The sequence below is a fragment of the Camelus bactrianus genome, chromosome 9, assembly GCF_048773025.1.
Source record: "Camelus bactrianus isolate YW-2024 breed Bactrian camel chromosome 9, ASM4877302v1, whole genome shotgun sequence".
In the NCBI taxonomy this organism is placed as follows: domain Eukaryota; kingdom Metazoa; phylum Chordata; class Mammalia; order Artiodactyla; family Camelidae; genus Camelus; species Camelus bactrianus.
The window spans coordinates 49,706,138-49,722,729 of record NC_133547.1 but is presented as its reverse complement, the minus strand read 5'-3'; the positions used below and the strand labels follow the sequence as shown (position 1 = coordinate 49,722,729).

The 16,592-nt window shown below is 50.7% G+C and overlaps 1 protein-coding gene across 3 annotated transcripts; it reads left to right on the top strand.

Moving 5' to 3' along the window:
- The first annotated feature begins 239 nt into the window (after positions 1-239).
- On the top strand, positions 240-16,215 carry MLYCD (malonyl-CoA decarboxylase). 3 transcript variants are annotated; one of them, XM_010967699.3, is made up of 5 exons: positions 240-810; positions 8,916-9,028; positions 10,311-10,467; positions 12,784-12,936; positions 14,983-16,215. In XM_010967699.3, the coding sequence occupies exons 1-5, from the start codon at positions 268-270 to the stop codon at positions 15,514-15,516; spliced, it is 1,500 nt and encodes a 499-aa protein (XP_010966001.2). In that variant the 5' UTR covers positions 240-267; the 3' UTR covers positions 15,517-16,215. The 3 variants fall into 3 exon arrangements, with proteins under 3 accessions (XP_010966001.2, XP_074226457.1, XP_074226456.1); XM_074370356.1 differs by having other exon boundaries at positions 240-888; positions 14,986-16,215; XM_074370355.1 differs by having other exon boundaries at positions 240-888.
- Positions 16,216-16,592: the final 377 nt, after the last annotated feature.

Sequence of the window (16,592 nt, the reverse complement as noted above, 5' to 3'; positions counted from 1 at the left end):
GGCCAGGTGACCGGACAGGGGCCGCCCCTGAAGTCGCCACCCGCTCTGCCGCCGCTGCTCCGCTCCCGGATTGGTCGCCGCCCGGGTTACCTTTGGCCACACTTGGCCTCGAGCCGCGCGCCGCCCCGCCCCGCCCCCGCCTCTCTGTCCTCCGATTGGCCGCCGCCCCTGTCGTCCCCCGGCCTCGGCCAATGGGCCGTGTGGGCGCCGGAAGCCGGAAGCGCGGCTGCGGCGGCGGTTTTCCCCAGGCAGTTGTCGCCCCGCGCCATGCGAGTCCTCGGGCCAGGCCTGACAGTGCGGCGCCTCCTCCGGGTTCGGCTTCCTCCGCGGCCGCCGAGGCCGCCGGGACCCCGGCTGTCGAGCGGACGTCCGGCGGCGGCCGGCGCCCTGGAGCGGGCCATGGACGAGCTGCTGCACCGCGCGGTGCCGGCGATGCCGGCCTACGAGCTGCGCGAGAAGACGCCGGCGCCGGCCGAGAACCAGTGCGCGGACTTCGTGAGCTTTTACTGCAGCCTAGGCGAGACGGCCGAGCGCGCCGAGCTGCTGGGCCGCCTGGCGCGGGGCTTCGGCGTGGACCACGGCCAGGTGGCCGAGCAGAGCGCCGGTGTGCTCCAGCTGCGCCAGCAGCCGCGGGAGGCAGCCGTGTTGCTGCAGGCCGAGGACCGGCTGCGCTACGCGCTGGTGCCGCGCTACCGCAGCCTCTTCCACCACATCAGCAAGCTGGACGGCGGCGTGCGCTTCCTGGTGCAGCTGCGGGCGGATCTGCTCGAGGCGCAGGCCCTCAAGTTGGTGGAGGGGCCGCACGTCCGGGTAAGGCCCCGCCCGGGCCGCCCCCGAACCCCTGGCTGCGGGGACAGTAATGGGCCGCACCCCCCGCCTTGCGCCCAGGTCCGCCAACCCTTGATAGTCCTCCCCGTGCTGTCCTCACCCGCTTCTCGGGCCCCAAACACACCACCTTCCCTTGCCTGGAGCCGTGCACACTTCGCCCTGAGTTACAGCCTCCTGCACCCTGTCCCCTTCCTCCTCTCGGCTTCTGAATCCTTGCCTCTCTCTAGTCTCTCCTCGCTCCAGTCTTTATAGAAACTCGGCCCTCCCTAACTTTTAAGGTGACTGTCACACCTCGTTCCTGATGAATGTGCTCCATAAAGTCTTTTTTAATTTACCCGAGAGCTTTCGTCTGTGCGGTACAGTTGGATGAGTACCCAGCCGAGCATCAGGCAGCTTTCTGAAAATCTGGATGGAGTCATTAAAAGTTGATTCAGCACCCGAGCCCTTGTCCTAAGAAGTCCTGTCAAATGCACGAAGGTGACTGGAACTTGAAGTCACCCGTATCTAGGAGTCTGGATGCCTTCTGTCTTCTCTCTGCCACACAGCTTTGGGCAGAGCGTTTTAGCTCCTGAGTTCAGCCCTTAAATAGGATTCTAAGTTGACTTCTGAAAGTAATCAGGCACTTAGCACAGTAAGTTCATGTTAGATGCCAATAAATACTTTAAGATTTAAGTAATGATGACTTGAAAGGTGGCTGATAGTTGAATAGAGCCTTTTTTATACTGTTGACATTAAATATGGCAGGACCACTGACTTGCATTTTTAGTAAACCAAAAATGATGTATATGTTTCCAGAAGGTCTGATGTTTGAACTTTATCAGGTACAGCTGGCTTTAAAAAAAAATTGAACAGTTGAACAATTACGTCCTAATTCATTTAAGAACTCAACATTGGCATGGTTTTCATGTTCATTGCCTCTCTCTTGGGTAGGTGATAAGCATGTCACCTTTTACTTAAAGGTAACAGATCACTTGCGGTCACATGACTATATAGCCTCATCATATTATGTGAGTCATGGTGTTTATCAGAAACTGTCTTATCTTTCCTAGCTACATGGCCTTAGAGGCATAAAATTGGGTGTAGTTAATAGGACTAATCTCAGACTGATAACAGTGGCTGTGATGTGGTTGCTCCTAACAGCTGGAGACTCGCAGGCTAAGAACCCACAATTGTTGATGGCACTGGCACCAAATCAGTCCTGGAGTCTGTGTTGAACTGCCCATGTTCCCGGCTAAATCCCTGTCTGGATGGCTGAGATCTTGTGTTCCACACACTGTGCATACCCACCCCACCTGGTTCCTCTCAAGAGAGTCTTGGATCTAGCCTGCAATCCAAGTAGACATTTTTCTCCTTGAAGCAGAGACCAGTGCTCCTGAAATCCTTCTGAAACTTGATCCTCATCACATAGGAGGCTTGAGAATTAGGTAGGATGTCTGTCCCCTGTTGCAAAATGAAACCCTCTACCCATCTGTCCATCCATTCAACCCGTGGTTGTTGGGTGTTTATCTTATACCAGGCATGCTCCAGGCTCCAGGGTCCCTGGGTCCAGAAGCTTCCCTTCTACAATGGGAAGAGTTAGGAGCAGACTTGCTAGGTGTAAGTGCCTTTTATGCACTTGCTCATTTCATCCTCAGCAAGACTTAGGGACTGTCTGACAGAGAAAGTGATTAGAGCTGGTGAGAGAGCCCGACCCAAGCCCCGCCTCCACGACTCCACGGAGCCAGTGACCTAACTAGATCGAAAATGGGTTTGTTCTCTTAGGATTTGCCTTTTTCTGTAAAACTAAAGGAAAGGTAGAACAACCCAGTTGAGTAATGCTTTGTTTTGTTTAGTTTCACTGAGTCAGGGGTTCAATATTCTCCAGTTATGATTATATGTATCTTTCCAAGACTTTGTACAAGCTTCTGTCTCGTCAGCAACCTCAGCGCCCATCTTTCTCTGAAACCACAGGTCAGTCTCTACTCTTTTGTTGAAAATCATCAACCCTCACATGGCCAAAAGGATCACGTTCATTGTCTTTCCTTTGCCATTTTTGCAACCATCTGAGATATCCCAGCTTTCCCAGCATTACTTCCTTCTGCGGGCCCTGCTCTCCAGCCAAGCTGGCTCCTGGATGAAGTTTCCAAACCCACATCCCGGTGTGATTCCCATAAGAATAAGAGCTCTGTCCACCCCCAGCTAATGTGCTGGGCTTTTCCAACCGCTCCAGCTCCAGGTGGTCTCACCCAGTTTTGAGCTTCATCGATGTTATTGTCTGTACCCCTGAGTGGGATTTTGTACATTAACCACAGAATTCAGCATTTGAAACATGTTGTTCCCCCGAAACTAGATGATCAGCCCCCTGAAAACCAGGACCTTGTCTTAAATTTCTTGCGTAGCAAAGTGATGAATGAAGCAGGAGACGGACTCCCAGGTGCCCCACCACCCAGCTGCAGAGTCGGCAGCTAGCCATTCCCATCTGTCCTGAAGTCAGACTGCTCCGCTCAGGGTTCTGAGCCTGGAACAAAGCCCAGAGGCCATGAAAGTTTTCTGCACTGCTGAGAGAGTTCCCATCAGGCCTTCAGACTGCACTTGCCTGGGCAATTCCTTCTGTTCCATCTGGTCCTCAGTCCTCCTAATCTGTGAGTCGTTAGTGACTTGTTTCCTTGCTCCTCCCCACATGAGAAAAGTTGTAGTTATGGTGCAAGTTGAGAAGGAACCTTGGGGGAGCCGAAAGCTGTGACGTTGAGACTTGATTTGGGGGAGGAGCCGATCCCAGGGGAATCCAGAGCTGTCAGGGAATCCAGAGCTGTCAGGTCCTAAGGTGTCCAGCGTTCCCTCCCTTTTTAGTGAAGGCTGTCCACACACATAAGGGAAAAACCGTCACGGACTGACAGACCAAAAGTCACGTGGAATGAGCAGAGGGTGAGTGACAGTGGCTTGACCTCGGCCTCTGCACGTGACCTGGACATACTGGGTGCAGAAGCCTTTTCTGGTGTTGCCATCAGACCTCTTCCGTTTCTTTTTCTAGAAATAGCATCCTTATCCCAAGGGCCTAGAACCGTTAGTGGCTAAATCTGTTGGTTCCCTTCCCCTTTGCCCTATGTGGCTATGTGGATTTGTTTTTTAATCTCTATCATTCAGATCATTCAGAAAATTGGTTTTTTTTAATCCACAGAGATTGCCCCTGGGATCTGAGGTTGTAATTTACCACCAGAATCACTTCATGTGTGTGGTCCACCTTCATCCCGTTTCTTCTGTTGCTCTCTGGATTTTGCATCCAAATTAAAGAGGCAACGCAGCTAGAACTTTATGCTTTTAAGAATTCAGTGTTGGAAACCACCAGGAGTCTGGTCCTCAAAGCTTTAGAGCGAGAGCCCCAGACACCCCAGCCCTAGAACCTATAGTGCCCCAGGAGGCAGGGGAGGCAGGGAGCACCAGTTCTCAGCACCTCTTACTGTGCACAAAGCACCACATCACACAGGTGCGCTTGTCCCTGGCCCCTGCTGACCATCGGAGCTGCCAGGTGACGTCAGGTGGACGTGCGCTGGCTCACAGGGGAGTTGTCTGGGGTTCAGCCCTGGGTGTTGTTGCCCTGGAATGAATGGCCTTGGTCCACTGGTTCCCCTCCCAGGTTCTTATTTACTGCATCTTGTGAGCGTGAAGGCTCTTTTAGAATAATTGGCAGATATGAGGCCAAGAATGCCGATGGGGTGTCTCGTACAGGACAGTGGGTCCAGTGGACGACGCACCGGGGTGGGGAAGGAAGGGCTGGTCCCCGGTGCTGTCTTTGCCATCCGCCAGTTAGAGATGTGATTTGTGGCGATCGCAGCCCCATGCCTTAACAGTCCTTGGCCAGTGGTCTCTGCGCTGAGGTGAGAGACCCAGCTGGTGGTCCGTCTGCCCAAGGGATGTCGTGGAACTTTGCTAAAAATAGGGTTACAAACAAGGACAGAGTTTGTCAAGATCAGCCTTTCTGACCCAGGGCCATGGTTATTGGAAATACGGGGAGATCCCAGAAGCCGGACGTTTCCATTTGAGTGTAGACTGGTCTGAAGCCCGAGGCCAGAGGCCAGGCAGGGTCTCTTTCCTTGGACATTTAAAATCAGATAAGGTTTCTTTTCTCTTCCTAAAAAATAAGGGAACTCTCTATCCTTTTTGATAGGAAGTTCAGAGTCAGTATCAGGTCTCTTTGCTGGGAAGACACAAGTGCTGTGTTGAAAGTTGTGACCTCCCGGCAGAGGTCAAATGTGTAGCATGTCTTTCAAGATAGCAGGTCCAGCGTGGAGAAGGTGGACGTCACCCCCTGTTAATTACAAGCTCGTTAGAGGCCAAGTGTCTCAGAGGCAAGCCTGGGACTTTCTGATTCATCCCAAGTCTCCACCCCCAGGCTGTGTCCACCTCGTGCTGTTTTGTAGAACTTCTTGGATTATACTAAGTGAATTCATCTTAATGGATTGATTCCAAGAAAGGGATTTTAGTTGTTTTCATAATTAAGGAATTTGTAGAAAAGGTACTTAACAGTGTCCTTGACATCTCTGATCACTGGATATGGCTCCCTCCCCAGTTTTAACCATAGGAAATGGAGCAATAAATCAGTCATCGTGTGTGTGTGTGTGTCTGTGTGTGTGTGTGTGTGTCTGTGTGTGTGTGTGTGTCTGTGTGTGTGTGTGTGTCTGTGTGTGTGTGGAGGGGGTGATATCAGATCCATAAAGCAGCTCAGTCACACCAGGAAAAGAAACGATCCCTTTGGTCATGAGATAAAATGTACTTTTTGTTTAAAATGCTCTTTTCCTCTGTCAGAGTTCCATGTGAATTTAGAGGCTTATTATCAAGCATGTGGCCTTTCGGTAGCAGTAAGTCCGGATCTGCATGTTCTTCCCTGATGTGGGGAAGTGAGGGCGCTGGGATCGGGAGCATGAATTCACCACTGTCCTCCTGAAGGAACCGCCCTGTGAACTTGAAGTCCCCTGTCTATCTCTGCCCCTGAGGCAGGATGTGCAGCTTACAGACTTTTTGTTTTTCTGCAGAGTTATTTCCAAAGGCCCATTGGGGTTGAAGAGTTAAGTTTCTTAGAAAATCCTCAGGGAAACCACGTGGACTCCCATTCTAGAAGGTCTGGGCACTGTCAGCGATGTGTGGGCAGCAGAGGGGAGCTGGCACTTAGGAAATGATGGGCGATTTGAACATAGAAATTACAGTCAGATGAGAGGTCTGGGAGCCTTAACAGAAGCCCAGGCGGAACATGAGGAAAGGGAGCAGACTCGTGTCAGACATGGTCCACACCCCACCGTTGCAATGCGCAGCCTGTGCAGCGCTGTGTGGAACAACCTCTGGTGGTTAACCTAGTGGTCTCGGGGTTCTGCCAAATTCTGCGCTTAGCTCAACTGATAACAACTTATTCGTAGATAGGAAGGTTGTGTTGGCAGTTGTATTTCTGTGTCCTGGATTGCCGATAAATGATGGCTGGATTACTGTGCACAAAGCCTACGCCATCTCTCTCCCTCCTGCTGTCTGGGGTCCAGCAACCTTGTGCCTTCGGTGCTCAATTCCAGCCTGAACAGCTGCGGTCCTCAGCACTGAGCAGTGGAGATGTGTCACCTTTAACCTAGATTCCCAGTTCTCGTGTCCAGTGTCACAGGAGCCCAAAATAGAACGAGGGGACTTGGAGAGGTGGTGCTTTCACCAGCCAAACCCTTTCTTTCATAATTAATTCTGAATTCAGGCCGAAGCTAGACCGTTCCAGCTTTTTCCTATTATGCGTGTAGTAGAGACGCCAGCACATCCTACGTGGAATGCAGCTAATCCGTTCCCAACCTTTCCATGCAGAAGTTCCCGACTTGGGGTCCAAGAACCCCTGGGGAGGAGCTACAGATAAGTGTCAAAGGCATCTGTGAGCTGCAGGAAATTGTATGCAGAATTTTACGGGTGTGTTTGCTTTTTCCTGGAGATAGGGTGCACGGTCTTGAGCACATCCCCAAGAGTATGTGAGGCCCCCCCAGGAAGGTTAAGACCCACGTAGTCAAATGCGTAAATGCAGATTGAGAAAGAGCCCTGGTGTATTGCCTGGCACACGCCACCCCCCTCCCTCCCTGCTACTGCTGGGTCACTGTTCTCCAGTTTTTCTTCTCTTTTTCATTTGCTGTCAATCTGTTAATCATCTCCCACATGGAAGAGCCCACTGAATGCTTTGAGAATGGGGAGATGAATCAGAAATTACCTCTGTCCTTAGAGTTCAGAGCCCAGTGAAGAAGACCCAGCGACGGGATACAGACTTCAGGGGAGTTACATAGGTCATCTGGCCCAGTCACCTGTAGGCATGTAAATACTTTTTAAGGCATCTCCACCATGTTCATGCAGACCCCTGCTCCATGACTTCCCATGGCCAAGGGCCATGTCTCCCTGAGGGCAGCCTGAAGTACTCAGAAGTTCTTCACATTAAGTCTGACTGTGCCTTTCCCAAGTTGGTCCTAGATTTACCCACCTCCTTACCCAGTGGGGGCCTCACAGAACAAATGTGTGACCTCTTCCGTGTCCCAGGCCATCAGTGTTTAAAGATGGATCTCACTTCATTCTGAAACTTTTCTTGAAGCAGTAACCCTATGCCTGCAACTTAGCCTCGAGTGACAGAGTTCTGATCCTTTCACCTTTTACCAGGGATTAAAATGTGAGATGGCCCTCTAACAGTTTTACAGCTTTTGTGCAGTTTTACAGCTTTTGTGCAGTTTTACAGGTGTTGTCCATCGTGGTCTTTGTGATTTCTGTAGAGATTCATAAGGTCAATTCTGTACCAGACATACTGAGATGCTTACTATTATCCAGTAATAATATTCAGTGTATCTGTTAGTATGTAGTTCATCTATGAGTAACAGAGACTCAAAATAAGAGTGGTTTGAATAAGAGAGGATTTTTGTCTTTCACATAGAAGTCTGGAGGTAGGCAGCCTAGGGCTGATCCTGCTCTATAGTGTCCTCAGTTGACCCAGACTTCTGTCTGTTGCTCTTCCCTGAAAAACCTTCATTCCCAAGATTACCTCATGGCCCAAAATGGCTGCTCCAGCTCTAGCCAGCACATCATGTTCCAGCCTGCAGAGGAAAGAACAAAGAAAAAGATGGGCAAAGGGCTGCTCCTGCCATCTTTCAAGGTTCCCCATAGCAGGACACCTCTGCTTATATATGATTAGCCAGAACTGGGTCATGTGCCTCCACTAGCTGCAGTGCACGCTTTATTCTGAATAGCCATGTGCCTAGCTAACAAGTGAGGCTTCTCTTCATTTGGAAGAAAGGGACACAGCTATTGAAGAACAACAAGCCATGTCTCCTGCTCTGGGCATCCTCTCCACTCTGGCTGTTACAGAGCTTACCACCGTTACACGGGCAGCAGTCACAGTGGGCTCAGCTAGGATGGTTCTGCTCCTGCATCCTCTCCCTTCCTTACATACCTCTTGTTCTATTGTTGCTTGAAAAGTTTCAGTGCAAATGTATCTGGTGGTAAAGTTGAGTCAAATCATTTTTGAAAGTACACTAGGTTAAACAAACGAGGTGAATATCTCATCAAATCTAAATGCATGGATGGCCAGATAGACTATTATTTGATGGCCCACGAGGTTAAAAAAAAAAACCTACTGATTAAACTGTGACCTGCCATCTTTTGAAAACTGCTTCCTGACTTAAGAGATGTTAAAATAGGAAAATGCACATCTTAAGATTTGACAAGATGTGGTACCTGGACCCAGTACTTGTTTCTCTTAGGAAACGAGGGAGGATGTTTTGATGAAATCACAGGCTGTGCCTGAGAGGGTGTTAGCATTTCCTCCACGACACACCATTCAGCGTCAGATAACGTCCTGTGTTTAGTTGCATTCCCTGCGGCAAATGAATTGGAACATAGTTTGATCTGGGCAGCTTAGTTCAGATGAAACACTCCCCTTCAGGTGTCTTACAGATGGAAGGAGCAGAGAAGTAGAACTGAGTCCAGTCTGAGGTGGCTTTTGCAGACTCAGCTTTCATACCATGTCCTGGTGTCTAACTCCTGCCGCTGGCAGTGATGCAGGGATGGGCCTGGTCTCTTTCCCTCAGAAGGCCGGCACTTTCTCCTCTCCTTTTCAGGAAATGAACGGGGTGCTGAAAAACATGCTCTCAGAATGGTTTTCTTCTGGGTTCCTGAAATTGGAGCGGGTCACCTGGCATTCGCCGTGCGAAGTGCTCCAGAAAATCAGTGAGTAAGTACTACGTTCCCACTTTTCCTAAACCTTAGCTTAAAGCCAGTCTCCAATACTGTGTACATTTTCCTCCAAGCCTAAAGAAACCCAAACACAGTATCACAAAGCTGACTGTCCTAGCAGGTAATGTCGAGACCATGGCGGAAGGAAGGACCCAGACAGAAACCGATTGTTCTGCCAGTAAACCCACATGTGGTTTTTAAAAACAGAAACGGACTCAGAGACATAGAAAACAAACTTATGGTTACGAGGCCTGGGGAGGTGTGGGAAGGGATAAATTGTGAGTTTGGGAGTTGCAGATACTGACTACTATATATAAAATAGGTAAACAAGATCCTGCTGTACAGCACAGGGATGTTATATGCAATATCTTGCAGTAACCTATAATGAAAAAAAATATGAAAAGGAATATATGTATGTAGATGTATGACTGAAATATTATGCTGTACACCAGAAATTGGCACAACATTGTAAGCTGATTACACTTCAATTTAAAAAAAACCGACATGTGGGGTCTCAGTTCTGTCCTCATATTTAAAGCACACGGTTCCCCCTTTTCTCAAGACCGCATTACCAGAGCGGCACAGATTCACTGGACCAGGAATTTGCGTCAGTAACGCAGACAGCATCTATCTCATCCAGTTGTTGAAATTTCTACCTTAGATAAAAATCTCTAAATTAACAATATCGGGCATGAGTCCATCCTGCCCCGGCCAGAGTGAAATGCAGGCCGGCTGACACGGTGGTCCTTGCCCACAGGAGGAGCTCTTCCCGCCCCAGAGCTCCTCAGTCCACATTGTCTCCTGCAACCTAAGGCTCGGGAACTGTCGCAGCATCACAGATGCGAGGAGCTGACGGTGCTGCCGTTATGTTACGTGTGGAGACAGAACAGCGGGGGGCTGAGCATCTGGACAGATGGAACCAGCCAGGCAACGCGTGTATGGTGGCAGCCCTGACTTCAGACTGCAGAGATTCAGAGGAAACAAGACATAGGATGGACAAAGACGCGCATCTGGTTAGGTTCCTGTGTTAAGATCTGCTGCATAACCTCCCCCGAAGGGCCTCGCAAACTAGTCCAGGTTTTAGAGCACAAATTGGTGTGTAAGATGGTCACTAATGGTGGTTCCTCTCAGGCAGTGCCGTTTCACACGAACATGATTTTCTTTGAATTTCCCAGAGTCCATCGAAGCTTGAAGGATTTCTTTGCCTTGAGTGAAGAGTGAGTCAGAATCAGCCACAGTTATTTAATGTTTGTCTCGCCTCTTTCCAACGTTCTCGTCAGGTCTGAGGCTGTGCACCCCGTGAAAACCTGGATGGACATGAAGCGCCGCGTCGGGCCCTACAGGAGGTGTTACTTCTTCTCTCACTGCTCCACCCCTGGGGAGCCCCTGATCGTTCTGCACGTGGCGCTGACCAGCGAGATCTCCAACAGCATCCAGGTACCCCGCACGCATGGTCGGTTCAGGGTGGAGCGGACGTCCCAGAGTCCCTTAAGTTTTGGAGGAACTTAGTTTTCTTCCCTTTTGTAAAATAACCTGCCTTCGGATTTTGTGGATCTTGGAATTGGCTCAATACAACCTCCAAATCTGCGGCTACGGGGCGTAGACAAGTGGTGTGTGGCAGGGGTGGGGCGAGGAAAGCTCCCACCAGGCTTGTGGACTGTGAGTGGGGCAGGCATGAGGCTGTTGCAGGGGACAGCGAAGAGGTGCAGGGGTGCGTGGCTCCACTCTTCAGCTTCTGTCAAGTGCCCAAGGGTAGTTTCAAAAGACACACGAGTGGAAAATTGGAGAGTAGACGGTGCCCGTGTGCCTTATGTGGGCGGGTGCTCTGTCTGGTGGGATGGACCCGCCTGCAGCGAGCTTGGCCTCTCCTTGAGAAGTTGGTGAGTGTTGGAAACATCGACTTGGGCAGGCGCACAGGGGCTGGGAGAGGAGCCAGAGCAGCAGGGTCGGGGAGGAGAGCAGGTGCAATAAGAGTAAAGGCCAGCGAGGGGAAGTGGAGACACCAGATCACCTTGGCTTCTGGAAGCTGGAAAGGTGATCGTGGGTCACAGGTGGGTGCTGGGCAGCATCTCCTGGCATCCGAGGGTGGAAAAGTCAGCAGAGCGGCTGGGCTGGGCGGGTGTTCTTGGTCCGCAGAGAGCCTCTCCTAGTCGATGTTTGTGTTTGGAGGCGCCAGCACAATCACTCACTAGAAATTATTACTGCGTCTCCCGGGGCAGTTTGATGACAACCATTAAAATATAAAACGTGTGTTGCTTTTGACCTAAAAATTCCACTCTTTGGAGACTTGAGCACCTGGACACATGAGAGATTGTGTCTGTACATGGTTTTGTGTGTTGTGTGTGTGTTTAAGTGTGTACTTGCCTACAGCCAATGAGACAGACCTGGAAAGGTGTTCACCAAAAGCTTAAGAGCAGGACCAGGGGTTTAGTTTTGGAGTAATTTGTGATTTCTCCTTTATGCACTCATTTCTTGCCTCTTTGGCATTATGCCCATCTCATTTGTATAATTAAGGAAAGGTTCGTTTGTTTGGGAGGGGGTGTTGAAAACTTTAAAAAAAGATTTGCTGGGAATTTTTGAATCAGAAACCACAAGGTAACCTCCAGACTTCTTGCAAAACAAAGGAGGTAATTCAGCAAGATGAAGGCTGAGAATGATGGGAGGAGAGCTCTGACCTTTGACCTCAGAGTTCCTCCGTCAGCTGCAATGCCGGAGAAGGCCTGGTGTGGCCCTGGGTGTTGTGGCCCCTGTGTCACCGACTGCCCACTTTCCTTAATGGCAGCAGTTCGTGACTTCCCAGGAGTCACAGAAGAGACCCTGTGAGCGTCTGAAGGGACCAGAGCCCAGGACACTTCCCCAGGTGGATATGCTCAGACCCGCCCATCCCATGTGCAATTTCAGAAAGTCTGTAGGCTCCAGACCTTAGCCTGGGTGCAGGACCAAAAACCCCCACTTCAAGCATCCTGTGTAGCCAGTGGAAGTTAGAGCAGTTGAAGCAGGCTCTTCAGAAGCAGGCTGGCGTTTCTGTGTCCAAGCAAACCAAAGGTCACCACCGCTGTCCCACTGTTGTCCAGTGGCCCTCCCCGCACTAAGGCTCAGAACGCCCTGCACTCACATCTCAGAGCTAATCAAGTGGGACTTGGCCAAGGGACTTCCCAATACTGGTCGTTCTCATTCTTAGATCGCTTCCCGCACATGTCTGTGCAGATGTGTGGTTTCACTGCAAAAAACAAGGATGTGGTACAGAACCAAGAAGGTGCCTAGGAAAGACGTGAGAAGGTAAATTTCCCAAGAGAAAAATTACGCAGGGCGGCACACAGCCCAGTGAGAAATCTCAACAGCTAGATTTCAGAGTCATGGAGTGAAGCCACCGTGGGGACAGGATGTTGGGCCTCCGCTCAGGAGCCACAGGAAGTGGAGCCTCTTGGCTGTGACAGGGGCCAATGTGTCGTCTCTGGATGTCAGAGGTCAGGAGTTTGTACAAAGTCCTGAGAAAGACCAAGGGGACCTGAGTTGCAGTTCAGCAGAGTTTGCTCGGGAATTCGAATTGATGGAAATGTTACAACAGGAGCAGCCAGCCCGGGGAAGTGGTGAGATTGCCGCCGCAGAGAGATCGCAGAACAGAAGAGGGCGCTGAGTCTCTAGGGCCCCTGAGTCCAGGGAGACCCTCTCTCCAGCCCGGGGAGGAGTGAGGGCGGTGGGGATGCGTCCACCACCAGTGACAAGCACATTACCACCGTCCATGTTTTCCAGGCGATCATTGTGAAGGAGTGTCCCCCATCGGAAACTGAGGAGCAGAACAGGATCACCACAGCCATCTTCTACTCCATCAGCCTGACCCAGCAGGGGCTGCAGGGAGTGGAGCTGGGCACCTTCCTCATCAAGCGGGTGGTCAAGGAGCTGCAGGTGAGTGAGGTGCAGTCTGTATCCCAGTCTTATGATGGCCGAGGAGCCCTGCCGTCATTTTTGGGGACGGGATGAAGCTCTGGGCTCAGGGGAGCTGGAGTGGTCATGCCAGATGCCTTGGGACACTTCCTGGGAGCCCTGGGGCTCCTCGGAGATAGAAGCAGTGCCAAGAAAAAGGTACCTGGCACTAGCTTCTCATTGACCCCAAAACGCAGGTGTGTCCTGAGAACAGCACTGCACCTTGGCTGGCGGGGCCGCTTCTGATTGGCACAGCTTGTCCTGTCAGTGTCCCCTGCAGGGCCCCCTTCACTCCTGCTGTCCAGTCCCTGCTGCACCTGACCACCCCCAGCCACCCTCACCCACACCCTCTGGGCCCTGCGCCCACCAGCCCAGGCTTCCTCAGGGTCCGGGACAGAGTGTCGAGGTTAGACCAGGCAGCCTGAGAGTGAATGCAGTGGCACTATGTTTTTTATAACTACCTTCTCTTGGTTGTCCTGAAAAACACACTTTGCCCATCCTGCAGCAGAAGTGTTCATGTCCACTCTGGGTCAAGGCTTTTTCAAACTATCCTGAGGGGCTGGGGTGCACTGGAATGAGGAGAATCTAGTTTTTAGGGGAAGTAATTAGATTGTTAATAGTTGGCTCTGAGAGCAGTGGTCTCTGCTCCTGGTGGTTTTAACGCAGACGGACAATGCAGAAGCTCTTCCTCAGAGAAAGACAAAGGGTGGAATTAAAACATGTACGTGCCTCGTGTTAAATTCCTGATTTGACATCCAAGAACTCGGGACTCAGTGGGGTATTAGCTCCATCAGTCACTCCCTGCCCTTTTGTCCCCAGAGGTGGTGATTACACTGAATTTCTTCTTACTTCCTGCGTCTTCGCTGCAGGTGTTAATGAATGAGGCAGAGGGGGGCGCAGTGAGGATCAGTCAAAGGAAGAGCAGAACCTGGGCTCAGGGTGACTCACCCACAGACTCTGTTTCTGAATCAGGTGGCCCGGGAGCCATCCTGATGGCTGACCGCTTCTACACACAGGACTGAGCGGAAAAGTCACCAGAGAAATCTGAAAGGAGGCTCTTCTGCCCAGAGGTGTTCACAGGGGTTTGTAAAAGCCACCTTCAATGCCCAATGAAAAGACCAGGGTTAGGAAAATCATGAGATCATCTTATCTTTTCCTATTATTCTGTTGTTCAAGTTATGGTTTTGAATTTTGAGTGATAATGAGAAAATGCTCATGATATAAATTCATAAAGCAGGGTGTGAAATAACTGTCTACCCTTATAAAAACTGCCTAGAGAAAGACCAGAAGGAGTTACACTCTATCAAGCCTGGAGAGTACTTATCTCAGAGCAGCAGAGGATGGTGGTTTCTTTGCATCTGTCATAAATTCTTTAAAAAATTTTCTATAGTGAGCATATATTACATTTTTAATTGGAAAACGCTGGATTTTTTAAAAATAGTCATTGAGATCGCTCTGTAGTTTGAACGAAAATGATTGAACTATAGTATCTGATGTGGAGAAATACTCATTGCCTCCCCTTCTATGCCATCCTCAGCCCTCACTGTGGTCTGTTTGGGCAATCAGTTATTCATTCAACAAACAGTCATTGGGTACTTTTGCGCCAAGCATGAGAGCAGGTTCTGTGGCCTCAGCAAAGCCCATGGAGGGGCCTGGTGTGCTAGGAAGACAAGCCCTGTAGTCATAAGATGGCATCCCATGTTGCAGCCGCCCTGCCAATCCAATTTCAGGCAAGTCCCCCAACTTGCCAGCGTGAACAGTGGTGCAGATGGAGACACCATCATAAAGGCTTGTCCTGGGGATTCAAGAGGCCTCCAGGACCCAGCACACATCAGATTCTTAATAAATGTTCCTTGAGAGAAGAAAATTCATGTGCATCAAATACCACCTTGTAAACCATACAGTCACGCACAGAGGTCAGTGATACATAAACCAAAAATGAGGAGGTCTTTCTGCATCAGCGACTGACCTGCTGAATTTTGTGTGTTTTCTCCGCCTTCCTTTCCCCACCCAAACTGTGCCTTCCAGAAGGAGTTTCCTCACCTTGGGACGTTTTCAAGTCTGTCTCCTATCCCCGGATTCACCAAATGGCTCCTGGGGCTCCTGAAGTCGAAAGCCAAGGAGCACGGGAGGAGCGAACTGTTCACCGATTCCGAGTGTAAGGAAATCTCTGAGATCACAGGGGGCCCCGTTCACGAGACTCTCAAGGCCTTCCTGAGCAGCAGCGAGTGGGTGAAGTCCGAGAGGCTGGTCCGGGCGCTGCAGGCCCCCTTGATGAGGCTCTGCGCCTGGTACCTGTACGGAGAGAAGCACCGGGGCTACGCCCTGAACCCCGTGGCCAACTTCCACCTGCAGAATGGCGCCGTGATGTGGCGCATCAACTGGATGGCAGACGTCAGCCTCAGGGGCATCACCGGCTCGTGCAGCCTCATGGTCAATTACCGCTACTTCCTGGACCAGACGGCCGCCAACAGCACCGCCTACCTCGGCTCCAAGAACATCAAGGCTTCCGAGCAGGTCCTCAGCTTGGTAGCCCAATTTCAGAAGAACAGCAAACTCTAATGTACCCTTTCCCAAAGCAGACACCCCGGCTGGGAAAAGAATAATTTTCTGGATGGTCGGGGGCAGGGTCATGTATCCAAAGGCGCTTTTAGAGTAAAGCAGAGTTAAACTGTGGTCTCTGGCCTGTGGCAGGGTCACACCCAGCAGCCATTCCCTGACTTTGATTGCAAACAAGGGATGGTGTGGGACCTGAAGCAGGGTTGTGGTGGTGGGTGCAGGGGGATGCAGGCTGGGTGGGGACATGGGGCTCTCTCCAGAAGATTCCATCGTGGCCTTTGGCCTGGCTCCCTGCCCTGGGACAGTCTTCAGAACCTGTAGAGCCTCTGTCAGTGCCCGTCCCAGGGTGGATGGGTCAGCCTCACTGGGACCCGGGCAGACAGCCCAGGTGAGATTTCCCTTTGAGCTTAGAACATAATTCAACTGTGGTCGCTTTAGCCATTTCTCTCCACTCATTGCGAAGGGGTCAAGGGATGCCCTACGTTTCACTAGTTTAATTTCAGTGTTCATGAATGTATAAAAAGGTTTGTGACTTTGCACAAACTGTGCTAATTTAAATCACTGGACATAAGAGTTGTTGTCACCTAGGGCTTAAATTGGATTATAGACTTGATGGTTACAGTGATTCAAGTTCATAATGAACTGAATGGTGAAGAACAAGTTTGTTCTGTGAAACATTAAACACATGGTTCTTTACGATCACATGGTGGTCGTCTTTAAGATCCAGACCTCACTAGCTGTGACCTTGGTACCCAGCCAGCCAGTTGGTGTGTTCGGTGCTCTGTGAAGGTGGCTTGAGAACAAAGTTGAAGACAGAAGCGCGCTGGTTACTGGGGGGAGGGGGCTGTTCAGTTAGGCGGGCGGGTCCCCAGCCCTCCCCGCCTTTCACCTTCCAGACCCGTCCTCAGACTTTCTCTGTCATCTTCTGCATGTTACTTGCTGCCTGATAACAAACAGCATGACAGTGGTCACCACTAGAAATTATGCTTTTCCTAAGTTCTAGTAGAAGCAGTTTCTTCTAGAAGCAGCATTTTTACATTGATTTGAGCTAATGCTGGGAGCCCCTAGGCTCTGCAGGC